Source organism: Atractosteus spatula, chromosome 13, assembly GCF_055471065.1.
Source record: "Atractosteus spatula isolate fAtrSpa1 chromosome 13, fAtrSpa1.hap1, whole genome shotgun sequence".
Lineage (NCBI taxonomy): Eukaryota > Metazoa > Chordata > Actinopteri > Semionotiformes > Lepisosteidae > Atractosteus > Atractosteus spatula.
In genome coordinates this window covers 26,159,459-26,186,164 of record NC_142718.1, presented here as the reverse complement: position 1 = coordinate 26,186,164, position 26,706 = coordinate 26,159,459, and the positions used below count along the sequence as shown (strand labels likewise).

The following is a 26,706-nucleotide window of genomic DNA, read 5'->3' as shown; positions in this document are numbered from 1 at the left end:
AATCAAAGTATTTAAACAACTATTAAATAGTTTAAGTATATAATAGTGACTTTGGGTATCAGTTAAGCAAATAAACAACCGCAGTTTCTACAGTCTAAGTGTTCTTCCAATGTGTTTCAGGGCCAGGGGTGTATTTATGTATTTTACAATTTTGAGCAATTGCAAAAGGGCTCCGAAATAACACATATAATATACGAAATAATAAAAAAATACATAAAATAAAACAGCACAAAATAAAAAAACGACTTTTGCCGCTTTTGAATGTATTTATTTATTAGGCAGAATTTATTAAAAATGTGTGCGTAAACGCATATACATTTTTTATTCGATTTCGCTCCAATCAGTTGTCTCCAATCAAGATAAAATCACTATTCTGCTTACTAAAATCTAGAGGGTTTCAGTCAGGGTTTCGTTTTATCTGTTACGCATAGTTTAAATAAGTATTTTGCTTCATTGGTTTCCACCTCCTGAAGAAGCTGTTTTCCTCCAACTTCAACTCAAAATTTCCTTTCTTGTCATGCACTTAAACTAGAACGCTTCCTTTTGTCTGAGCAATAAACTCATTTGAGGGCTGACGGTTATTGTTGATTGTGGGTTGCGCATCGTCTCAGACCACAGACGTTCAAAGCCAGAAGACTTGTTTTGTACTTGGCAGTGCGACTCCATTTCCAGCTATTCTGATACTGAACTCCCGGCGCGTAATTGCTGCATCGATTTCGGAATTCTGGGAAAGTTAACCCAATTTTATCAAGATTATATAACACCAGCATTTAACGAAGGGTAAAGTACATTGGGGGTAAAGTACATTTTGCTGTTTTGTATGACTGGAAACAGAAATGGACTTATCATGCCTACCTAGAATGTTTAAAACAACAAAGTTGTTTATATTGATATATTAACGTGTGTTTACTATATTAACCGATATAATATAAATCAGGTTTCCACTTTATTTTTGTACATGCTCTTTTTTTGATGAGTGAAAGTTGCATTTTAATTTTATAAATCTACGTTTAAGTGTTGTATACGATATTAACACATACTGTATAAATACCGTAAATAATTCTGTGATATATCGTAAACAATAGTATTTTATATGACAATGACTTATATATCCTGTCAGAAAAAAAGGGGGGAAAGTGAGAATGTATGTCTTTCAGGGAACACAAGCTTCATCTGTTTTGCTATTTACGGATATTTCCGTTCTCTATAAATTAATTTCACCAATTTATTTCACTATATGTAAAATGTAATCAATTATTTCGAAATTAGAGTTTATGTTACCATAACACAAAAAGTAATGCATTTCTTTTGCTTGTTAACAAATCGTTTTGCAACATTAGGTATCTGAAAATATTTGTGGGTTTAGTAAGATCCTTATGAAATACAAAAATGTTGGGATATATTTTCATGTGGAATTCTTAATAGTACAGCTTCAGTAGAAATGATTCCATTCTTGAAGTATGTTCATGCTATCTGTAGAAATGAATAGCAAATGTCCTAAAGACTGGCACATACCTTTCACGCTTCTGTAGTTGTTTTTAAATAATTCAGAAAGGAAGGTATTTGAATTTTGCTTTATACTTAAAACTGAAATGTCTTCCCATTTTGATAAGCAATCCTATATATAATACAAGACTAACGACGTTTTATTAAATAGTATGCTGGACAAAAGTATTTCAAAACACATGATTGATATTTTTATAAAGTTTTTATCTCATATACTGTTTTACCTAAACAGAAATTTACAAAATATTTAGCAAGGGCGTAGCCTTTGGACTGGAGAAATGGGCAAAGTTTTGCTAAAAATCCTCATCTTTTTTTATTTCTGGGATTGTTTACACCATCTTAATTCGTGGAAAAAAATGTAAGACTTAGATTGGATTTTCTGCAAGATCAGGCAACCAATGAACTCACTGGTACGCACGCATACGGGTTGCTTAAGATACTTCTTAATGACTGATATTGATATATGGTAATTTCTTTACTGGATCACATGACACAATTACCTCAAGAATCGATCAAGATGAATTGCACGTCAGCTTACGTTTCCGACTTTTTTCCCCTCTCGGGTCCTGTCCACACGCCTATAGTGCAATAGATGGACAAAGTTTAACACACTCAACACTGCTACTCACAAAGCGAGAAGAAGAAATGACGGAGTATGATGATCGCAGCAACTGTGCGTCAAATATGTATTTGCCGAGTTGCACCTATTATGTATCAGCGCCCGATTTTTCGTCTGTCTCTTCGTTTTTACCTCAGACGACATCATGTCAAATCAATTTTCCTTATTCTTCTAATATAACACAAGTGCAACCTGTTCGAGAAGTTCCTTTCAGAGACTATGCTCTGGATCATCCAACTAAATGGCCTTACAGGAGCAATTACGCTTCCTACTATTCAGCGGACGAGATAATGCATAGAGATCTACTGCAGTCGCCGAGCAGGACGGAAATGATATTCAAAAATGACTCCGTCTACAGCCATCACGGCAGCTCAAATCCATCAGGTAATTTCTTCACCAATGTTGGCAGAAATGGAATTCTTCCTCAAGGGTTTGATCAGTTTTTCGAGACTGGAAATACTCATCCGGAGAAGTCCAACTCCGACCACTTCAAACAAAAAACAGAGCCCAGTTTCCCCGGAGATGCTGGGAGCAACAGACTGACTTCAGATAGTTCACAGCAGAAGAAACAGGATCCAGCTGAAAACATCGAGGACGATTCCTCTTCATCTAACTGCGCGGAGGAGAAAAGCATCGCCTCAAGTAAGTATAAGAATTGAATCGGGGTTATAGAGTACATGTCTAGTACTTTGTCGGGCTGATTTTACGTGCAACTTTATAAGCATGCAAAGGTTTTTATATACCCTATAAGATTTGCTTTACTGTTGTAAAAATATTTACGATGGGAAAACAATTTAGGTGGGCTTCACCGATATTACTAATACATATTGCTTCTCAAAACACTATCTAATGGGCGTTTTAAAATATGTGGCAAGACATGTGGAAATTTTTACATTAAGGAAATAAGCCTTAACACCTAATGATATATATTTCTCTGTAGAAATGTATTCTGTAGAAATTCGAGCCACATTATCTTTAACGATATGATTTCCTCCTCACTTTTAATAATGTGTATTGAATATTGTATTGTCTCTATACAGACATATAGAGGTTATATATATATACTATGGATAGACAGATAAATGCATACAAAGACATAAATTGTGTTGGGTTATGAGACGTAATGAGCCTTTTTATACTGATTAATTCATTTCATTTTACTTTTAAAATAATTGCATTTTCTATGGCGACCATTGATTTTGATACACTTTCTTTCTTAGGTTCTTTGAAGTCGAGAAAGAAAAGATGTCCATATTCCAAATACCAGATTCGAGAACTTGAACGAGAGTTCTTTTTCAACGTGTACATTAACAAAGAAAAGCGACTGCAGCTGTCCAGAATGTTAAACCTAACAGATCGACAAGTGAAAATCTGGTTCCAGAACCGAAGAATGAAAGAAAAAAAGCTCAACAGGGATCGGTTACAGTATTTCACCGGAAACCCTTTATTCTGACAATTTGAACCCTGATGAACGCACATACTGCCTGTACCTCCAAAAATGGGATTGGTTTTATTTGTTGCGGCATCCTAAATACAGGATTTTAAGAATACGATCTTTTAACTCAGCTAAGTACTTTGAAAATTAAAACCTGACTTAATTCTATTTCCTATGCAAACCTCAGAGCGTGTGGTACGAGCAGGTTAACACTTTTACCTCGAGACGGAAGCGGATTCATTACCCAGATTTTAATTTAATTGATTCTGAATTTCTCTCAAGCAAACAATTAAGTAATGACAATCCACGTGTATGTCTTTGATAAAAAGCTGGTGAACGCCGGTCTTTGTATTATTGTTGTGTATTCTGTTTTCTATTTATTTTATCGATTTATTTCATAGACCATCTTGCAACAAGAGACATTTATGTTCATGGCAATGCCCGATGTGTACTTTTATTATGGTATGTAAACATTTATTTCATAGACGCATGTGACTTGTACAAAATTATTAAAATAAAGTTTAAAGGAGGGTTATCTAAGATTTGTGAATCAGCCGAAGCACCGGCTGCAACGACGCTCACTCCACTACACACACTTTTTCAAAGCAACTTTTTGAAACGGTTCATTTACTTCACGCGTAATGCAAGACAGCACTAGGCTGTGTGGCAAAACGTCAGTAGCTTTAACGTACGGAAGAAACAAGGGTGTAACAAACGTGTTTGAAGTTCAATATTATGAGTAAAAAAGAGGAACAAAACAGCACGTAGGTGAATATTCCCGATCTGTGGAAGTTAGTTGGCCTGCAGTAATGGCAGAAGTCTTTCCCCTCTTTATGTTGTTGTGGCAGTGAGGCTGTTTACAAAACCTTGAACCGTCTAGACAATACAATAAAGACCCTAGTTGTAAATGGCTAAATTGGGGGTTATTGCACCTTCTGGTCACTCCAAAAAGACCTTCCGTATTCGGCTCACTCTTAAGAACCCGAGGGGATGAAGAAAAGCAGGCTCACATTGCGAAACGTAAACGGAAATTTAGACACAAAGTCTGGATATATGCATCGAATCACGTGAAACGGGGGATCGAAGTCTCCGGTCTCCAGACGGTAATTGCATACAAATGAAAATCCCCGTATCGTCGATAGGCACGTCTGAGAACAAAGGCGGATTCGAATATTAGGTTTCATAACGAGGGACATTTTTCAGAACTTATAAGTTGGCAAATTTTTTTAGAATTTGTCTTTGAACTTCCGTAACGTCAAGGTCGTCACCTTTAACCCTTCTGAATAAGTAGGCGCCTTTTGGCTGTTCTTGTAGTTAGACGACTCCCTCCGAACAATATCTGCACTGCAGCTAAGGACGTCCGAATTGCGTGATAACGGCGTGTCCCGACGGATTGAAGTGCACAGTCTTTACAACAGTAATACAGTCTTGCCAAGAGGAATCTGATTTCATATGGTTACCTTCAGTTAAGGATAAAGGCACGTTTTTGAAAAAAAAACTCTGCCATTATTTCATACTACTGTCAGTATGAAAAACCTTCATTTCCAACCCACACACAAATGGAACATGAGTGTTGTCAATTCACAATACAAATTTTAAAAGTTTATTTTCTTTTTCATATTTTGCACGGCAAAGCACAAAACCAACACATGACAATGAAGAATATTTGTGGTAGCGTGTGTGCTTACGTGTATTTCTGTTGATAGGTTTTTGCAGATGTGAGCCATCTTAATTTCGAAAAAAATCATTTGTTTTTATGTATTTAATGTTTTGTAGCACATAAAACACTTACATTTTTAACTAGAGGTATTTTTTTTTTGCCTAATCCAACATATTCTGGTGCAAAATAATGGAGTAATGGATGCAAATGATTTGAGTGGTTTAAATGAAATGTGGCAGGTTTGAAAACGAAACAAATGATTGTCAGCGCACATGAAATGTTTGTAAAATACACGTATCCCTTGTAAGTAGCTATTGTCGTGAAGGTAGAGATCCTGGCTACACACGAAGAGACGCACACAAACAAAAAAGCAGACAGAAACATTAGAAGGAAAAATAGGTGATCAGAATTTATGTCCCAGTGTGTGCTAAATAGGAGTAGGAAACTACTACAAAATAGGCCTAAGTAAGCTTTGCAATGTACAGTTTTGACTAAGAAGTACCAAGTTTATTTTTTACAGCATATTGAGTTAATCGAGATTAGATATTTAACAGGGTTTTTTTTTTGCTTTAAATAGTATTTTACCCACGTCTTTTTGCAGCAGGCTCTCGTAAACTGCTGCTATACATAGAAGTCAATATTTATTTTATCCACACGAGGGCGTGCTTCCAGCGAAATAATTAATCTGAAATAAAAGAACCCCCTTTCTATCATCATCATCATTATTATTATTATTATTATTATTATTATTATTATTATTATTATGTTTGGTTTTTGGTGATTTGTCTAATAGGAATTATTCTACCATGACACGGATGAGGTTCTTTGTGCTGTATTTTGTGCTATATTGCAACCGGTATTTTCATTTCTGTCTGAAGAACGCCGGCTGTTTTTTAGCTTATTTTATAACAGGGTTAGCCTGTATCGTTTCGATCTGTATTGAGCTATTTTTGAGCAGTCTCTAAGCTTGGTGACATTAAAAGCATGAAAGACACCTCGGCGTTTTCCCCGTTAACACAAAACTAAATTTTAAAACACGAAATTGCACAATTCTAATACATTAACCCGTATAAACACTTTAATATACAACTTCCTTAAGTTTATTTCTCAAGCCTAAATATTATTAGGGAATGTTTTGAGGCGAGCTACAAAGTACATACCGGTGTATTTGAAGAACCTTGGGCGCCGCTGTTTAAAGGCCTTTTTGAATTATAACTTATTTTAAATAACCTTTTTTAATTCCGAATATTATTTCATTTCATTACGTTAATCGATACTAAATACTGTTTTACGTAAGCGTAAGGTAATATATTTATTTCGGCATTAGTATTATTTTCAATAACAAGTTATTTTTAAAAGGATTACATTTAAAACAAATCTATACTTTCTTAAGAGCACCAAGACGTCAGCCCCACCGGCGTCAATTTTTAGAATAAGGAAAAATTAATTCAACAAGAAATTAAAAGCAAACACACGGAGGCATTAGCCAATATTTGCCCGTCAACGAAGTCCTACACGATAATGCACATCTATTCAAAATCGATTATTTTTTTTAATATTTATGCATACGATTTTCCTTTAAATAATTTAAATGAGTACAATATCTGAAACGAAATGCAAAACAAGAAATTATACTGTTCTAGCATCCAATTAAAATGTATCCCGTTTCCTATATATACATCTTATTGTATTCTATTTAAGAATATAATTGTAGATGTAGTTTTTTCGATGATATTTGGATTGGTAATCCCGAATGTGCAGACAATGCACATTGTATACACACTGTTTAGGAATTATTTATGTTGAAAATAAAAGTTACTGTTGTTGTTGTTGTTGTTGTTTTGGTCAGCAAGACGCATAAGGTACTTTTAATTTTGGAGAAAAGCATTTTATTTCATTGGAAGGAAAACGTTGAATTCACCACACGAAGAGCGTCACGTATTCGTTGCGTTAACAATATTAATGTGGAAAATCAAACTAAAATGCATTCAACAACGAGAAGCTGACTTTGTTATTTTTCAAAGAAACGTTTATTTTTCCCATAGTGACCCTTCATTTTCGATTTGCAAAGGAATTTCGACACTGTAATGAACTTCTAGTAGTTTCACATGTGTCTGATTTTTTTAAACCTTTGGCACGACCTACACTCTCCTCCATTTGTTTTAAAAGTGTTTCCTCTGTCATTAGTATTGTTATCTGAGGTTAACTTTAAGCCATGGTTATTAAATTGTTGGTCGTGTATCCTTCTGTAGTTTATGATATGGGTAGGCGTTGAGTAATAAAGAATTCAATCTTGGCATCAGTTCAGAAGTATTTTAAAACCTCAGCACATCATAGCGTTGTGCACTGGGACACTGGGGGCAATTTTCTTTTTTTAAGTTGAAACTAAACAGTGGTTTCATCTGGACTTTGTATATTATTTATTATCTCTGTACTTTTGCTCTGCCCTGTTTGCCGATTAAGAAGAGAAAACCCTCGTGCACTTAAAGAATGTTTTTTTTTATGTTCGCGCTCCGAGGAACACTAAGAAGAAAAAACTAGGAGGAAATTTAACTGGGTGTTGTGCGATTTTAACCACAAAGCACGTGGTGAAAACTCAACCCAGTATTTGTGCCAGTGTCTAATTTTGGGTTGTTGTAATGCTAATTTAAATTTCTTTTTCTTACGTGACACCTCTTTAGAAACGTGAAGGTAATGCTTTGCACGCATAGCGTACATTTTTGTTATACGTCTGCAATGCATCAAAGAATTTAAGAATAATAATATAATAGTTTCTAAAGAACTGCAACAAGTATAGTTTACAATGTATTGCCTATTTGGGGATATGCATAGATTAAGATGCACATAATGCAGAAGTACCATTGTTATCATTATCTGCAAAAGCTCTTAAAAACACGCACTCACAATCTTTTAAAATACTGATTGAAATAATTTGCTGCTTTAGGTGTGGCGTTCAATCTAATTTAATAATATAAAAAATCAGGCTTTTCACGTCCGAATGCAAAATTGTATCTTACTAGACTTAGCTTTTTGTTTCCTTAAAACAGTCAAGCCATCTCTTCAGAGAAATCAATATGATATATTTCAATAATCCATAAGGTGAACACCATTTTGTGAATTTTAAGCTATTAATCTTATCTTTTACAAAGTCACAATTGATTTCTTCATAAAATAGCTGAACGTGTGCTTTAACTAGGGGTATAATTCTATGAAAGCTTCAAGTGCAGAAAATTACATGGACGCTCTGGAATGTAGATGAGAAATATATTGATCGGCCTGATTCTCCTTAATATGTTTTAATAAATTCAGCAACCTTTGATACTCCGGAAGTGTCTGGCACAAATGCTTTTACTTAGTCTATAAAAGCAAATGTATATTCACTTCAGAATTATAACAGAAATGGCGGAGTTCACAGAACTATAATAAATGCACTTGCATTCCAAACTATCCCATTCCAAAAGAACAGATTTGTTTATTTTATTTTTTCTTCCCGTTTGTATTCTGTAATACAAATAACATATAAAATGTTCTGTGCCTTTCCCCCATATAATACTTAATACTAACAAAAAAAAACAATTCTTATTGCATATTCCAAGTAAATGTATCTTACATTAACATCGAAATGCTATAAGGAACATTTTCAGATTGAACTTGAGGGTTTTAAAATGAACAGCTGAAGGTCTGTCTCAAGCATATTTCCTGAACGTTTTCATGAATACATTTCACCGTGCCCTCCACGCGTAAAAGCATTATATATTTTTATTTCTTTCGTCAAGTGAAAAGTGTTCAGTGCTGGAACAGTCTTTTGTCCGTCTTTAAAATCAATTTCAAGTCCGCGTTCTAGGTGTCGCTGTTGACCACACTTGAGATCCTCATCAAGTTCCACTGCGCCCACGTGACGTCAAAGGAGGCTGCGTCTCAAGGCCATTTTCAAATTTCATTGGTTTGGTTGTCATGTGGTAGCAGAGAGGCATCCCGAGTTACACGGGGATTGTTTTGCTAGATATGTCAGCCTACAAAGGACATCTCTCTCTTCTTTAAAACCTCTCCAAAATGTCCTTTCCCAACAGCTCTCCTGCTGCTAGTACGTTTCTAGTAGACTCCTTGATCGGTGCTTGCCGAACTGATAGTTTTTATTCCAGCAGCAATATGTACATGTCATCCAGCACAGAAATGGGAAGTTATGGAATGCAAACCTGTGGACTTCTGCCTTCTCTCGGCAAAAGGGGGGAAGTTAGCCACCAAAATATGGGCATGAATGTCCATTCCTACATACCTCAGATAGATAACTGGGCAGATCCGAGCAGATCGTGCAGAATAGAGCAACCTACCACCCAACAAATGCCCACTTGCACTTTTCCACCAAATATAAAAGAAGAAAGTAATTGCTGCATGTATTCCGACAAGAGAGCAAAGGTCAACTCTTCAGAAATTCCCGCTTATCCGAGCCTGATTCCCGAATCATGCTCAGTTGATAGTCCCGAAATCCCTGTGCCGGGATATTTCAGACTGAGCCAAACTTACGCATCTGGGAAAAATCAAGAATACAGCAATGCCTCTGAAACGAGTTCCAACACAATCCTGCAACTGAGCAGAGTTAATCCCAAATCGCAACTGTCTACTCTTGCTGAGGTGCAAAAGAAAATAACTGAAATTCCGAATAACCGAGATACCGCCAAGACGCCAACTCCTGTACAGAGCCCAGAACCAAAGTCGAGCTCGCAAGAGGAGAAGAACTGTTCTCCTGAAGCGTCTGCCTCCAGCCCAGAAGTACCAGACAAGGAAGCTAAAGGTAGGCATAATAAAAGGATTAATCGTGTCGTGGTGTGATACGAACGCGCCAGCATCATAAAACCCAATATAAAACACAAACAACCCTAAAGTCGTAATGTTTAATGAGAGCCTTACTCAAGTTGCAGTAAAACGTGTTAACAGAGTATTTAAATAGTCTTCTCCCTTGCATCGGTGTGTATATAAATGTATCTGTTGGTATGCCTACTTTCAGCTAGACAACATTACATTATCTGCAGCTTTTTCCGTTTCCTTCTGGATTTGAACATAGGGTTACCGTATTGTGGTATGATTTCTTCTATATTTTAAACGCATATCCAGATTAAGATATGTATGAAAAAATCGTTTGCTTCAGTGTTACCCGTTTAACAGGATACTTAAACATAATGCTACAGTCGCTGACCTTAAGCTGACTTTATCTGAACTTCTTTATTTTTATTTTTTCAGGTCACTGGGTTAATTGCTAGCCAAATTTCACAAAAGAAAAATGTAAAAATTGTTATTTATATGCTTAGAAAGAGAGACGAACAAACAACAAACTAAACGCCTATTTGATATTTTTCATTCTTTAAGGTGCTTCCGATTTGCAGAGTAAAGGTGTAATAATTCACGTAACATACAGTATATTGCATGAAATGTGATTTAAGTTTGTTAATAATAAAATTCTAGCTACAGCTGCTGGTTACAATAATAATAATAATAATAATAATAATAATAATATTTTAGCAGATGTTAAGTGAGTTTTCTTGTTTATGATTCAATTTTTTTATTGATTCAAAACCCCAATATATATATATACTTCAGGTACTGTTAATCAAACATATCTAGATGGTCTTACTGTCGCATTGTCGCAGTCAATAATCCGCACTTTCCTAAAGAAATATTAGATATAGAGAGAGATGCTTTATCATGTGATGAAATTCGTCTGCAGTCTGATCATTGCCATATGTTTGTTTTTTTCGAAGCTCGTCTGTTTAAATATGAGGGTTTTCCAAAGTAAAGATCAAGGTATTACAACATGTGAAAATAATAATTGCTACTTTGGCTCGTTTTGTTCATTGCGTTTCTTGGTACCTTGTTCTTGCAGAATGCAAAGCCGAAGCACCAACAAGCAACTGGTTAACTGCAAAAAGTGGAAGGAAGAAAAGATGCCCTTACACAAAGCACCAGACGCTGGAATTAGAAAAGGAGTTTTTATTCAACATGTACCTTACTCGAGAGCGCCGTCTAGAGATCAGCAAAAGTGTCAACCTCACCGACAGGCAGGTCAAGATTTGGTTTCAAAACCGCAGAATGAAGTTAAAGAAGATGAGCAGGGAGAACCGAATCCGGGAACTTACCTCCAATCTCACCTTCTCGTGAGGGAAGACATGAATGTACAATCGTTCTTTTTCGTTCTTTGTCAGATGTAAGATGCACTGGGGACTTGGACATCTTGTTTTTTTTTTCATATTTGGAAACTGTGACGTGTACCTGCTACTCTTGTTTGAGCTCTTGGTTGTGTTTCATTTCTGGTTTTCTAAAGGTGCCGCATTCTGTAATTTAAAATATGTGTTATCACAGGGTATAATACGGACTGGTTTTGTCTCGAGGTCTTAAATTATTAAAATGTTGCAGACACCATTCTGGGAAGATTGTTTTTTCGCTGAGTTGAAAAAAAAATATCTGTAACCGTACACGAAATACACAGTTTTAAATTCTTATTAGACCATGACTTTGAACATGAAAGCACATCTATTGTTAGTAATTAGAAAAAAAACCATATAAGAGCATCCACCTTAGAGTAGAATAGTCCCATTTAAGTAAATCTTGAAGAGTTAGAAATGTCCCTGTATAGTAAATGTGGTAAGTACTGTCATCATATGGGTGTAAATCTGATGCATGTTTTTGTGGCATGTACACTGCAATAAATTATATATGTACAAAAATGATGTTTTTGATGTCCAAAATATAATGCCTATTCATTGTTTCATTTTAGGAAGCAACCAGTGTAAACGTGTTATTTTTTCACCCAACCATCTGCCACAGCCTAAACACCACAGACAACTAAAGTCATTTACTAAGAAATATATTTATGAAACAGTGTGTTTCTTCCTACTGAAAAAAAAAACCAACAACACCAATTGTATTGCCTTTTGATTCTGGACCTTTTACATTTAAACGTCTTGTGTTAAAAATACCCTTTCGATCGAGTGCATCCAAAAATATCCCTGTAATTTTTTAAAATTTAATTTTATTTCTACATTTCTCTCCAGGGTCAGCTGAGATTAAACTAACTAAACGGCCAGTTTAAAGATACTGCGTTTAATATGTCAGAAATTTCGAAATTTAGAATGAGTGAAATTTCATTTTGAATTGTAGAATTCTCTGTTTAAATCCCGACAACAGATATGAGACGGGGGAGGGGGTATATTGCAATATTATGCCTAATTGTAAAAGAATCTATCCTATAAGGACTTGGTACACGATCACTAATGTCTGAAACATTTGTGCTCTTCTCGAAGAATCTGGTTCCTTGGAAAAGGACCACAACAATAATTAAAATAATAAGATCATTTTCAGAACAATACGTACAAAATAATATAAAGGTATCAAAACTTTAAAATAAAACATTATTTAGACTGTCTGCAAGAGTACATTTTTATGAGATCGTTGTTATGAAATTTAATTCTTAGATTAAAATTTCGAATCGGACTCCTGGATTGTAGAAACTGCCGTTATACTACCGCAAGATTTGACTATAACGTTAATTTAAAACATCGGTTTTGTAAACATACTACTAAGCAAACGAGGATTAAAGTTTTAGATTACTAACATTGTAAGTTATTTTCTAAACTTAAATTCTGAATGTTTGCGATGTAATTCAAAAGTTTAATTCGAGTTTTATTTTCACTGATTTTAGGTTTCACAGATTCCTTAAAGAAGAATTTGAACATACGGCATATTACTGAATTTATACGTACAGAAAGCGGTATGCTTTCAGGTTCAAGAAAATGGCTAGAAGAAAAATCAGCTAGAAGTTACCTAAATGTTTGTATTTTCTTTAAAAGGTGATTCGTTCTTTACCGGATATATTAAAATCTAAAAGAAAGCTTATGGTCGCCGCCAATCTTCAGACTTTTAAATTTATCAACAGTTACATGTTCTCCAGTAAGTTCACATTAAGACGAAAGCTCTCAATAAGAATATAGTAGTCGAGTCCCAAAATATTTCACGCACAAAACCAAATTCGAAATAACTGTCCAACGAGGACATAGAATGCTGCTTAAATTAGTCCGAAAAAATAAACCTTCCTCCGCTCATTGGAAACGAGTAGCCAACCCAACATGTTAAAATTTAAATGGAAACCAGTACTGCGGCAGAAAAAAACAATCTTGTTGCACCATGTTTGTAAGCACATCTGTATTCCAGAAAGAGTTAGCCTATAAAATGTAAATAAAAACTAATCCCAGTGGGCTTTTTTATTCATGAATGCGTTTGTCAAGGTGAAACCACTAGGCAAGTGAGACCAAACCGCTTCCAAATACAGGAGTTGAAACAGCAATTACACAAAACTCGGTTGACAGTGGAGCGCCTTTTGCAAAGTCAAGCACAAGTTGATCAGTGATCTTTTTGATCTTTGACCGTAAGCTTCATTTGCGACCATTGTCCCGTATAAGAAGCCTGTAGAACATGTGTTGTGGACTTTATTGTCACTTAAAATGTTTAGTTTCCATTTCAATCCTCTGGTTTCGAGTTTAATCATTTTCCACCGGACTATCTGGAGCAGAAAGAGGAGACCAAAGAAAGAAGCAGAATACAGAGTAATAATAATAAAAACCACTGGAGCTGGCAGTGTGAAGCCATACACATTAAATAATCTTTGTAATATGAGGAGGGAAATGCAATTCTATTTTGCCAGGTCTTATGACTTAAATTTATAGCTCTATGTACACAAAAGAATGGACGCATCGTTAAAAATCAATAAAAAAAACAACCTATAAAAGGCTTGCTCAGAAGCAGACAATTTAAAACACAACTACATTAAGGTCGGTATTAAGAAATACATTTCCCCCAAGTTTATCCATAAAACCATTAGTATAACAAAGGGGAATATGGAGATCGTAAACTCATTTACATGTCTAATTCAATTTTACTTGTACGTAAAGGAGAGGGTAGATGCAATTCGACACTTGAAATCTTACAAATATTCAGAAAGATCGTACAAGATGCACTCTTCCCCGAAGAAGACTAACCATACATCATTTCAGGGCAGATTCACTTTGTTACGCCAAGAATCCGTTTTATTAAGGGCACATTAATGTATAATCAAATGCACCTCATAAAAGTTTTATTGATAGACATAAAAACATTATGGCGGTCTTCTTAATAAATAGAACAGTACACAACAATTATTTTCTATGCCAAATATACAACAACACCGAAACAAATATATACTGTTGCACGTCGTGCAGCACTACAAGAAAATCAAATCTTAAAAATTCTCATAGCAACGGTATTCTTGATTTTATTGCATGTTTTATGTTTACGAGGAGTTACAATTACAGTAGTCTATAAAACATATTTTACAAGCGTAGAGTGTGCGACATACCTTATGACGATTTCTGCTTAGATTTTACACACGTTTTTTAAAATATTTGCTCATAGCACCAGTGCATGACTGCAGGTTATGAAATACCCTAAACGGGTGTATTAATTTGCGCACGTAAAGAAATAGTCCCGACTCTCCCCTGCTGCAGTAAAGGTTTAAACCATCCAGATCCTCCAAACAGCTTACATTTTAACGTTTTCTTCCCTTCCTGATACTATACTGTTGATGATAGTTGCTCAAAATGCGGAAATTAAGCTTATCGCAATCTGCGGATTGATTTACTCACTGTATTGGTAAATATGATCACGTGATTCATGCAACCAATCACTGGAGATGAAGCCAGCAAAAATACTATGATTGTTCAGAAGGAAGGTATCTATAACAGTGTAACCTTTTATATGACTACGAAGGGCTCCAAAAATGTCGACCACTGGTACACTTAGTAACTATTATGTGGACTCTATAATAGGGCACGAAGCAGAGGACGTGTATGGGGCTCGCTTTGTCCAAGGAGCACACAGCACGACCTCAAGGCCATCAGGTGTAGCAGATAATGCTGATTTTTCGTCCTGCAGCTTTGCCCCCAAGTCCGCCGTCTTTCCCACGTCTTGGTCGTCGGTTCACCCTCAGTCGACAGCCGCAGTATCAGGGATTTATCATCCCTACGTGCACCAGTCTCACCTTGCTGCCGCGGACAGCAGATACGTGCGGTCCTGGATAGAGCCCCTCTCCAACTCGGTTTCTTTTTCCGGCTTTCATCCAAACCCTCGGCATTACGGGACAAAGCCAGAAAGTTTGCCTTCTAAAAGGACAGAGTGTTCTTCTTTTGAGGCACAAACTCCAACTCTCCCCGACTTCACGAGCGGGGCATTTTCAGAAAGCAAGGTTAAAGGCACCAAAGAAGCCACTGGCAGCGACATTTCGAATCACAGCGAGCCCAAAGAGGACAAGACGCAGCAACTTGACCCAAGTAAGTAAAAGAAATTGCTCTGTGATTTACAGCCCAGAAACTGTACGAGCGGGGTGTGTAAAGCTGAAGGTTTTACAAACCTATAAAACTGTCCAGACGTTTACCATAGTCCAAAAAAAACCCTACACACGGCTATAAATGGTAAATTGTGTACAAAATCTTGAAAATCATTCTGACCACAGTTCACAGTTCTCAGCCCTTGGCGCAGACTATCTTTGTTTCAATGTAAAAGTACAACTTACGTTTAACGTGTTTCAATAGCAAAGGTTTCATAGTTACACCAAAGTACTGATTTTTGTAGGAAGTATTTTATTTAGTTATATTCTTGCTCTGTTTCAGGCAACCCCGCGGCAAATTGGATCCATGCACGTTCCACAAGGAAGAAGCGGTGTCCTTATACAAAATATCAGACATTAGAACTGGAAAAAGAATTTCTTTATAACATGTACCTCACAAGAGACCGTCGATACGAAGTTGCTAGAATTTTGAATTTAACCGAAAGGCAGGTAAAAATCTGGTTTCAAAACAGAAGAATGAAAATGAAAAAGATGAACAGAGAAAAGGGCACTAAGGAGCAACACTGACTAACCCGGGAATGAAACTGCAATGAACTGGACTATGTAGTTCTTCATCTTTGATGTAAATGTGGTCACGCCATGTGCTAGAATAAACTTTAATAGGAGCCTGTGTATTAAATATGTCTGTTCCATTTTCTTTGTTAAAAAAAACCTTGTGCCCCAAAGAATTGGTTTTGTGGAAGGATAAAAGTGACATTGTGTTTGTATCTGTTCTCCCTAAAACACGAAATAAATGCTCAACGAGTCCTAATTGGACCACAACAGTATTCGACATAAAGATCCAAGAAACGGTAAGATACAGGTATAAAGGTATCCATGAGAGTATCAGCAATGATGCCGTTGAATAATTATTTTTTCAGTAGGCGAACGTATTTCAGGATTTACTGTAGCTAATTCTTGTTTTAAAATTATTATTATTATTGCTCGCTATTGATTGTTCCCGAGAAAAGAAAATAAGACTTTAAAGCATACACAAGCTTAGCTCTAATTGTTTTAAAAAGATTCCAAAAAATGCTATAGGACGATTTTTAGACAATACAAATATTCTCTGATATGTGAGTATGTGGCCAGAAATTGCAGTATGCAGGTCTGTTCGATTGCAGATATGCTAATGATTAAATTAAATAGTTAAATGTTCTATATAATTAATTTTTTGTATTAAAAACATACCGGCTCACAGCAGGACCTGTTTCGTAAAATATGAAATATCTAACTTGGTAAGCTTTCATTTTATTATTATAGGAATAAAAATAATTTTATTCAGGTAATATAAAATGTAACTTATTTTTAAGTTGTCAGGAAACTATTAACGATTGCATGCGCTGTTATATCTGTGTTTAAAGTGTGTTCACATAGCGTCTGAATAACAAGAAATGTATAGCGAACTATCATTTTGCCTTGAACTGGTTGGTCTGCAATTTATTAAGAGAATGAAAAACATATGTACGTGCGAACGTTTACTCAGAAAGCACAAGCCATACACTGATTGTGGGCTATTAGAAAACATTTAATGTAAGTTACTTTTCGTAAATGTACATATCAGTTTGGAACAAGTGTGAAACATACTGTATACAGAGCATACAGAAGAATTAGCTTCGCACTTGTGTTATGCCGCTCGAAGTTAATTTCGTGATCTGTTCAATACAGAAAAAAAAAAATGACCAGGCTGAAGCTGCATCTTATTTATGGAATTCCTCACTGGCCGAAAGCGATTTCTGTATGCCTACCCAGAAATTGAATAATAATAGTTTAAACATTTTAATATAGGTTATTCGTGAATTCCACTGATTTCATTGTCCTTGTTCAATTTGGTTTCATAATACATATTCAACAACAGCGACTGAAAAATTAAAAGGTTGCTGGTATTTAACCGCAGTGAGTGCAGTTCACGTATGAATAAAGTTCGAAAATTGACACAAGCTGCGTTTAATACCTTTAAACGTCAGTTTTAACATTATTATTTTATCTTTGAAAAACCCCAGTCTTAATGCGTGATGGTATAGACCTTTGAGATCTGCTGAAGTTAAATTTGGAGCTATTGTTGTAGGATTTCCCACTAATAAAGTGTTTACGATTGGAAAAGGTGTTGCACGGATCTGAATTTATTGTGTAACCTTTACCTATAATGAGTTTAAAGCAGGAAGAAACGCGGTACAATAAAGCTATAGAGTTGACTAGACGTCTGGTCTTAATGAGTTTATGGGTGATGGTTGTAATTGTACCCTTCTTTCAAACCTTCTTATTTAGGTGTTTGTGTCTGTTGCTGACAAACAAAAATGCAGACACGTTACTACAAGGGTGTCTGGTCGATAAATTATGTGTCCTAAAGATCGAAAGGGAAACGAAAAAGTTCCCCGACTACAGGGAAAGTCACGTTTATTCGAGGTCGGCGTTTGTTCTTAGAAATCCATCAAATTGAACAATATTTGCAATTTGTGATGTTGGAAAATAAAGGGCTGTTAAAAAGAATACTTTGTATTTAGCAAGTTGATTTTGCACCTGTATTAGAAACTAAAAGTAGACATTTTTACATAACATATCGCATTCGATCATTTTATATATATATATTTCTGAACATTAATATTAGCTTCTCAATATAGTTGTTATATTATTAATTGCAACAACAGTTAAAAAATTGAACCGGCTATCTAACGGTTCATTATTTTCAACGTAGCTATCGAATACCTTAACTATATAAATAAATCAGCCGATTTCCATTTCAATAAAGAATATATAAAATTTTTATTTGAATTTAAGACAGATTTACAGAAATCCGATTATCTGTTTAGGTGAAAAGTTATAAAATTGTTGGTCACTTGATGGCGCTGTTGTTTCATATAATACAGGAGGCAAAGACAGGCGACAAGGGAAAGGGAGGTTTAATTAACGGAACATTTCAGAATACCTCCACCCTGCACAATATGAATCATCGTATCATAGCATATTATGTTTATTTTTACGTTAATAAATGATCTTTTCAGTGGGTCCTTTTAATTAACGAAATATTAAAATGTTAGTGCAGCATATCTTCGTAGGCAGACGTAAATAGCTTCAGCTCCCCACTCCTCGCCCACCAGCCCCACACTCACACACCCACAGAGAGTAGATTCATAGCTGTCTGATTTATCTCGGTGAAGCCAGAAATATTAGCAATATTTTGTTCAAACGTAGTAAAGAAAAAAAAGTGTATCGTTTGTTTAGCTAAGAGCAGGAAGTCAAATCTGAAGGGGCTATAAGAAATCCCGAGATTTAAGTGGAAAGCCTCATTCTATATGAGCTACTAAGGGTGTAAAGATGGTTAGAGCCTGCAAATAAACGCATAAAACTGTAATAAAAGAACAATAAATAGGCCATTTAAACACTAGGTGGTGTGTATTTATTAAAAATAAATACTTTGGCAGTGGTGGCTGTGCTCTGGCTTTTGCAAAGTCAATTCAACCTTTCTTTTCTCGGAACCGTGATGTTGCCGCGCTGTTATTGTTGAATATACGCTATACACGTAGGCTCGTAGAAACAGTCATTTGCAGAACAATTATGTCTACAATACAACACCGTGTTAAATACCTGCATTTCCCTTTCCGTTTCGATTACAGCTGGTAACCAACCCTGTAAACGATTTACAGGAGTAAGAAGAAAGGCCTTTTCAGTATCTTTTCAAAAACAAAGCAGACGCATTTCTAAACAGCAAAGGTTCTACCGTACGCTCACTAACACAAAGCCGAGAAATATTAGCAGCATTTAAAACCTTTCAACAACAAATAACGAACGAAAAATACAGGATATTATTATTGTAGTCGGTGGTATAATCATACGGCTATGTTGTGAGAGAAGCGGAAAAACATCACCAAGACGGAGTAGGTCGGTTACATAAAATAGGTTTCAAGTATTTGGCTTTTAAAATGTTGGAATGTTAAAATATCAAACGTACTGTAGGTCTATGAACCTTTTTCTATCCACTGCTAAACAATTTCTCTTTGTTCTTTGGTCAGAATTCCGGAGTAATGTCAAGCGTCATGCTCTCCTGAATATGCAAGATCTTCGGTTCAGTAGTGACGTTTCTGAAGGGTGAAATAATAGGAAACTTATTCATAGCCATGATTTTCATTAGGCAGTAATTAACCTTACAGATTCGTGACTTATTTGTTTTCACCTGGTCAAGGGTAAACGTTTTGCTCACTTTTTTTTCGCACAATGGTTTTAATTTCGGGATGTTTTATAGAGAGGATAATATTTCTTTGAGTATCCTTTCAAAAAAGTGTGTTGAATACAATACGATTAGAGACACCTCAATTATGTAGTTTAATAATTACTAACAATCTAACAATAGTGCTACGTTGATCATATTAAACGATATGTGTTGTGTGTTGTTGCACACTACATATGTAGGCTATATATTGTAATTTATCCAGTTAGGTTATACATATATGTAGGCAACACCCCATCAAATTGTGTGCTCAAGTATCAGAACAGTACAGTAAGCAAGTACTGTCTAATACATACGCTACATTTTCCATTAGTCTATGACAGAGCTGTACACTATACAGTACATATAGTATATACAGTGTGTATGTATAACGTAAACTACATATTGTAGCGCATATCGTACAGACAAAAAATATATTTTTCACATTCATTTACAACAGAAACTGACAAATTTAGAACAGAAACAACGAAAATTGTCAATGGAAGCGATAGGTTAGAGAAATATCATTTTTTCTTTCCCTTTTCAAAACTCTGTGACCTTGATTCCATATTAGGGTATAGTTTTAGTTTTAGTCTTGTTTCTGTCATAGAAATGCCTCCAAATGCGTAGGCATTTTAAGCACACTTCCAACTAGTTGTACTGCAGTGACTGTGCTGGTTGGATATATTATTAGTCTGCCAATTATCTTAACCCAATCTCTATGGTCAGAGGTTTTCGAAACAAAATTATATTCAGAACACAGAGGGGGGTGTTTGTTTGCCTCAGGACCAGTAAATGTAAAACGAAGCAAAAGATTTTCCAAACAGGCAGAGCTTTCACTCGGCTCTGTGATTAAAAGGAAACAACAAAAGCCTAGAGGTAGAGATTATATTCTACACAAGTCCTCAGTGACCACTGGATTGGAATAACCACTATGAGTACTAAGTAGACTACTGGATGACAGACCTCTTCAATCAATTTTTTATTTGTTATTTTGAGTCACCTGATTAACAATTTGAAAGCACAAATGAGCTCATATTTTGTAAATCCCTTCTACCCAAAGTACAAGCCTGGTGAAGCAATAGTTCCAGCGTACTACGACTCTCCTTTTTCACAAGATGTTAACAGTAGACACGCAATGTACGGAAACACTGCAGGTTTCCAGCACCCAGCACAAGTGCAAGAATTTTATCATCACGGGACCGCCGCAATACCGAACGCAAGTTATCAACCGAATCCTTGTGGAATTACGTGTCACAGCGACCCCTCTAAATTTTACGGATACGATAACTTACAGAGACAGCAGCTCTTTACGACGCAGCAAGAAGCTGAGCTGCTACAATACCCTGACTGTAAATCGTCCGGTAGTAATACTGGCGAGGAACCAGAACACTTAAATCAGAACCCTTCTCCGTCTCAGATGTTTCCCTGGATGAGACCTCAAGGTTGGATGTAATACAAATTTGCTTCCAAATCACGTATAGATGTGTAGGCTACTTAAATAGTGACTTTTGCAGACACCATGAAAACGGTCTCTTGTCTAGTTTAACCTTTCACAAAACTCGTATTCTGTTTGCTGAAGCTTTGTTTTCATTGCAAGCTGCGTGCCTTCGTGAAAGCTGACAGTAACTAGAAGCGCTACGTTCTAATAACTCGCTATTTTCTTTCTCCTTAGCTCCCGGCAGAAGAAGAGGCAGACAGACTTACAGTCGGTTTCAAACTTTGGAACTCGAGAAAGAATTTCTTTTTAACCCCTATCTGACAAGAAAGCGAAGAATCGAGGTGTCCCACGCACTGGCTTTAACGGAGAGGCAGGTTAAAATCTGGTTCCAGAACAGAAGAATGAAATGGAAAAAAGAAAACAACAAGGATAAATTTCCAGCGTCACGTCCAGACGAAGCAGAAATAAAAATGGAAGGCGATAGCTTTGAACATGAAAAGGAAGAGTCTGATTGACTGTAGACTATAAGCAACCTGTCTCGCCGAAATATTTGCAAAATCGAAAGTAGTGGGCTTTAGTTTTACCACGTTTCCCTTGTAATCAAATACATGTAAATATATAGTTTTTTTCTCTCTCGCTGATTTATGATTTCTTAACGGCTTATATCTCAATTGTTGTGTGAGCACGTAGTCTATTTAATTAGTTTCTGAGAACACCGCAGGCCTTCTATAAACCATGTATGTTAGAAAAATTATTTCACATTTGCGGATTCTACTGATTTTTATATCAACAAGATCTTGACAATAAAAGAAAAGTACGTGTACGTGCAGACCGAACAATATGAAACCACGAATCGAAAGCAGACTGCATCTGAAACGTCTTCTCGATCTTTTTTTGCGTGAAATTAAAATGATATATTACACAATTAGACAGGTAAAGTTTTTATCCTGTAACTATTAAATGATTTGTTTTAATGATTCGATGTATTTTGTATTAAAAATAACGATGTCCACGATGTGTAAGAGAAATAAATATCAAATGTTTAATCTTGTTTCTTTTTTGTTTCAAGTTATTTTATTCTCAATCATCATATTTATAAGAAAAAAAAATGAATGCTGTAGGATTTACCTTAGTCATATAAATCGTTAAATAAAATTAATTAAATTAACTAGAAAATAGATTTTTGATCTATTTACTCCTTTAATTTGGGGGCATTATACATTTTTAATATTTGATAACTGGGAAATTGGGAATGTAACTTTGTAAAAACCTTTAAAACACTATTCAACCGGATGATTCGAAACATTCATAATGTTTCTATTTTACTGGTATTCAAAACTTAAATATTATAAATTCGTCGTTTGTTTCAAAGATAATTTTTTTAAAATACGTTTTAAAAACATAGGATAGATAGATAAAAAAAGATAGGATATTAATTAAATGTTAATATTAAAAGTTCATATATGTTCGTTCTATTTTAAATATATTTTTTGTAACAGTAAGTAAGCCATTAATTATTTTCTTAGGAGAAAATTATTGAATAATTATTTTCTTAGGAGAAAACAATTAATGTAAAAATTGAACATATCTCAAAATATGTTAAATAAAGAGTTATTTTTTAAAATAATGACAACATAAAAAAAGTTTGTGAGCGCATAAGTTGCCTGTTTATATCTTACCAATATTAAAATGCCAACCCAAATGATCTTTGTAACACTTCGGCCTGTAGTAATAACCGTAGTCCTTAAACATTAAAGAGAGCTATTTAAAATGGAAACAAAATGCCGTCTTTTCTTCTATAAAAAGCACGATCTGAAATCACATGAAAGGGTTAGAAGCGCCATTGCAAAAATATGGAATCTACTACAGGCGACTTGCCAGATAACTCGTGATCTGTTTATAAAAAAACACTCAAACTATGTTAATCACACCTCACAATTCTTATTATTTATATCCGCGTGACGCTAATCGTTCTGAAAGTCATTGCTGAAATATTCACAAGTGAATATGGTTTGTTCCCCGTGTTCAAGACCGAAAAGAATGCTGTTGCACGGATGTAACCGAAAGTATTTTTAAATCACAGGCCTTCAGAACAACCGGTGGCGTTAGCTGCCTATTATTGATAAGCACCGCAGTTTTGGTTGTTATAATCCGATGTTAACGCTGTGTCAGTGCCAATCCTGGCTGACACAGCGTTTCCTCTAATTCTTCAACATTTTTTCTTCATTTCCCTATATTTAGTGATATATCCCCCTGGGTCTTAATTGTGTTGGGCAAATTAAGAATAGAGTCTGTACGTATACCTGTATGTGTGCTTGCCCTTTCTTTCCGACGAAAAGAATACTAAGGTTAACTCCAGTTATCACGCAACTCATCTACAAGTTCAACCGCACATAATATACAAACGTGTATAATGTTAAGGCACACATCTGGTTACATATATGAATATTTTAAACGCATTATAAAGAAGAAAAATAAATACGCTCCAAGGACTTTTAGAATTCCCCTCCTCCCAAAGGCAAACACTTCTTTTCAAGACTTAGGTTATGTGGTAAAAGCTCTGACATTGAGAACACATTTCATTCATTCTTTGTCAAGGACATTCATAGGTTGAAGCACTTCTTATGTAGGTTATGGCATGATATTTAACACAGTATTTTTTGTATTAAAACGGATTCTAGCTGCAGTCTTAATAAAACTGCACAATCTTGGTTCTTTTCAGTTCGCTTTTCGTATTATAAAGCTCAATGGGCTTTCAACTGGAGAAGCAAATGGCTTTTTCAACCATTATGCGCAAAACCCGAAAGGAATTGCAGTAAATTCCTTTTTGTTAGAAGACAATTTACAACTTGGTAATAGACCTTTTTATGAGCAAGTATCGTCTGTCATTGGATGGCACTGGTCATGTGCATGAGGCTAACGTTTTCATGGCCCTTTTCCTGATTTCCCTAGCGATTTTTTCACTGCATTCCGCTGTTAAAGCGCCTCAACTCGTCCTTTCTGTCTCCTCTCGTTTTAATATAGGAGGCATGGAAGTGTTAAGATAGTAATCCATTCCAGGGATTCTTAGCTTTGATGTTGTTTCCTTGATAGTGTTAGATAACTCTGGCGGTATGATGGAGAGTTAACCGGAGTTAAACGTGGTAGTGAACTAAACATTTGCTGTTTCCTTATTAGGTACTCACATTTGTGTTTAAATTCGACTTTATGTTAAAGTGCCACAATATTGAAGAAAATGGATTATTCGAATAAACTCACATACAGACCGGAGCTAGTCATCAAGGGTAAGTGTACTTTTACCTGATGAATATCACCTGAGCATGTACTTTTCCCTGCTTTACATAGTGCCAATTATAGGGTTGTGGTGCTTGTTGTCAGAACTATAGCTTGATAACGTTGAGCTGTAAGTGAAATTCTTCTAAAGTTCGTACTGCAGGGCGGCATAGTTCGAATCAACTTTGTCTTTTTATATCTTGGTTTTTTACGCTATTATCAATAACATGTTGTGTATTTTTTATTTCTCAGTATACGGGTGTTTATAATGTCTTTAATCGTAGTATGACAGATTATTTTGTCTCCTTTAATTTGTTTAATTTTAGATGCCCATTTGTTAGAACATGAAGTGTTGAAGTGTTTTTAACAATATGAAATAGGAGATACCCCTATCTCACTTAGCACTCACACTGTGGTTAAAAGAAACGACAAAGTGAAACGAGTCTGTAAGTATAAATTGGGTAATCTTGGATTTTAAAATGTCTAAGCTAAAACTGATCAATAGACTTTCTTTTTTAATGATTTGTCATATTGCAGTGTTCGGTTTTCAAAAATATCCTTGTCTTCTTCCAATGTGACAGGAAAGTAACACCATATAACACTGGTGTAAGATGCAAGATGCAATATATTAGCTGTTCGAATATGAAGTAGTGAACAATAGAAAAACGCTTGCTACAATACCTTCTTAAACTTTGTCCAATACGTTTTCAAAAGAGAAAATGTAATTCAGTTATGCAGTTGTGTAGAAAAATATCAGAGATTTCTTGACACCAAAGTACATTTTTTAATAAAGTAATAAGATCGTTTACATAACTAGTGGCAGTTCCAAATTTATTGGAGAGCCGAACTGTATCATCACCACCATCTTAGTAATGGTTTCAATATTGTGTAATTTCAGATTGTGAGGTTTCTCCACAAACCCACCTCCTTAAACAATAGCACTTGTATAAGGAGGATGTAATCCTGTCAAATGTAGTAAAATGCAATATTAAAAATTCAATACTTTATCAGCATTTCCCTAAGGACCACATGTATTTGCACAATATAATAGTTCAATTGTTGTTTCTCTGTGTGTTCTGTATGCAAAATATATACAATTATATTTGTATGTGTGCAAAACCTATTAATTAGTTCATGGGTGTAAAAGGCGGGTTCTCGCACGATCCCTTGTTTGCATAGATTAGACCTGGAATTTAATGTAAACCAATTGTGAAGAATGAGAGATTTGGATAGGGACTGGTACTTTTGCGTTTTCTGATGTCAATGGAACTGGATTTTCTCAGCTCATTTCTGTTGTGTATTTCAGTTCTTCATTAATTAATGGCATCTCTTCTGCACCTTGGAAAAAAAGATTGCACCTGTTTTTATTTTTGTACATTTTGAATGACAAAGTGATTGAGCAGTGACAGATAGTCTCGCATTTAATAAAAAAAACAACTTTCCTTGCACTTTTCCAATAGGCTAATAAGATATTTTGGAGTGTTTGCAGAAGGATCTGCTTGAGAGACTAGTTTACAGCCGCTTGGAGATGCGCGTTTCAGAACAAAGACAGTATTTCACTACTGGCTGGCAGGCAGCTGCTAAAGTATTTACGGCCTTACTGCAATGCGGCAAGGGATTGTAGCCTGAGAGATTGCAATGAGGCAAACACGTTAAAGACAAAAAGAAATATCAAAAGGTTCATCTATCGAATAAAATAATAAAACCTCTGCTTGTAAACAAGGAAGAAATTGAATCACAACGAATACGACGGGAAGATATCAAAACCAAATCGTGTTTTTAGCATATGCAATATCTTTTTTTATAAATGCCTTTATGTGCTGTATAACCTACCAAAGGGGTTAGTCATAGTTCATGAATCTCACACGTCATGTAGATGAACATGAAAAAAACGTACCTGAACTGTTTGCTAAATAAACGAATGGATAATTACACAAAATGGTTACAAATGCTTTTGCAGCTGCAAAAAGTGGATAACAATCTCAAACTAATGATGATAACGGATACGTCACAGGTCACGTGCCCGGTGGCCGCCGTTATATAATCACGTGAAAGCAATGGAAAAAAATGTGAAACAAAATTTATTAACAAAGTTCGCTTTATTAAGAATAACAACCGTAAGGATTTTTGCATTACAGTTAACAAGGAACAAATCAGCCC

General features: G+C 35.4%; 5 protein-coding genes across 5 annotated transcripts in view; all 5 read left to right on the top strand.

Moving 5' to 3' along the window:
- The first annotated feature begins 2,145 nt into the window (after positions 1-2,145).
- hoxd11a (homeobox D11a) lies at positions 2,146-3,578 on the top strand. Its single transcript, XM_088930749.1, has 2 exons — positions 2,146-2,767; positions 3,346-3,578. The coding sequence occupies exons 1-2, from the start codon at positions 2,152-2,154 to the stop codon at positions 3,576-3,578; spliced, it is 849 nt and encodes a 282-aa protein (XP_088786875.1). The 5' UTR covers positions 2,146-2,151.
- A 5,695-nt stretch (positions 3,579-9,273) lies between these two features.
- Positions 9,274-11,830, top strand: hoxd10a (homeobox D10a). The gene is made up of 2 exons (XM_088930791.1): positions 9,274-10,012; positions 11,099-11,830. The coding sequence occupies exons 1-2, from the start codon at positions 9,274-9,276 to the stop codon at positions 11,371-11,373; spliced, it is 1,014 nt and encodes a 337-aa protein (XP_088786917.1). The 3' UTR covers positions 11,374-11,830.
- Positions 11,831-14,999: 3,169 nt separating this feature from the next.
- On the top strand, positions 15,000-18,096 carry hoxd9a (homeobox D9a). The gene is made up of 2 exons (XM_088930637.1): positions 15,000-15,572; positions 15,912-18,096. The coding sequence occupies exons 1-2, from the start codon at positions 15,023-15,025 to the stop codon at positions 16,154-16,156; spliced, it is 795 nt and encodes a 264-aa protein (XP_088786763.1). The 5' UTR covers positions 15,000-15,022; the 3' UTR covers positions 16,157-18,096.
- Positions 18,097-20,859: 2,763 nt separating this feature from the next.
- LOC148821959 (homeobox protein Hox-D8-like) lies at positions 20,860-22,322 on the top strand. The gene is made up of 2 exons (XM_088930697.1): positions 20,860-21,277; positions 21,508-22,322. The coding sequence occupies exons 1-2, from the start codon at positions 20,860-20,862 to the stop codon at positions 21,786-21,788; spliced, it is 699 nt and encodes a 232-aa protein (XP_088786823.1). The 3' UTR covers positions 21,789-22,322.
- Positions 22,323-24,398: 2,076 nt separating this feature from the next.
- The window catches only part of hoxd3a (homeobox D3a), a 28,316-nt gene continuing 26,008 nt past the window's right edge, over positions 24,399-26,706 (top strand). Inside the window, exon 1 of the mRNA XM_088930693.1 lies at positions 24,399-24,557. The gene's annotated coding sequence lies outside the window, so the exon portion shown is untranslated. The remainder of the gene's footprint in view (positions 24,558-26,706) is intronic.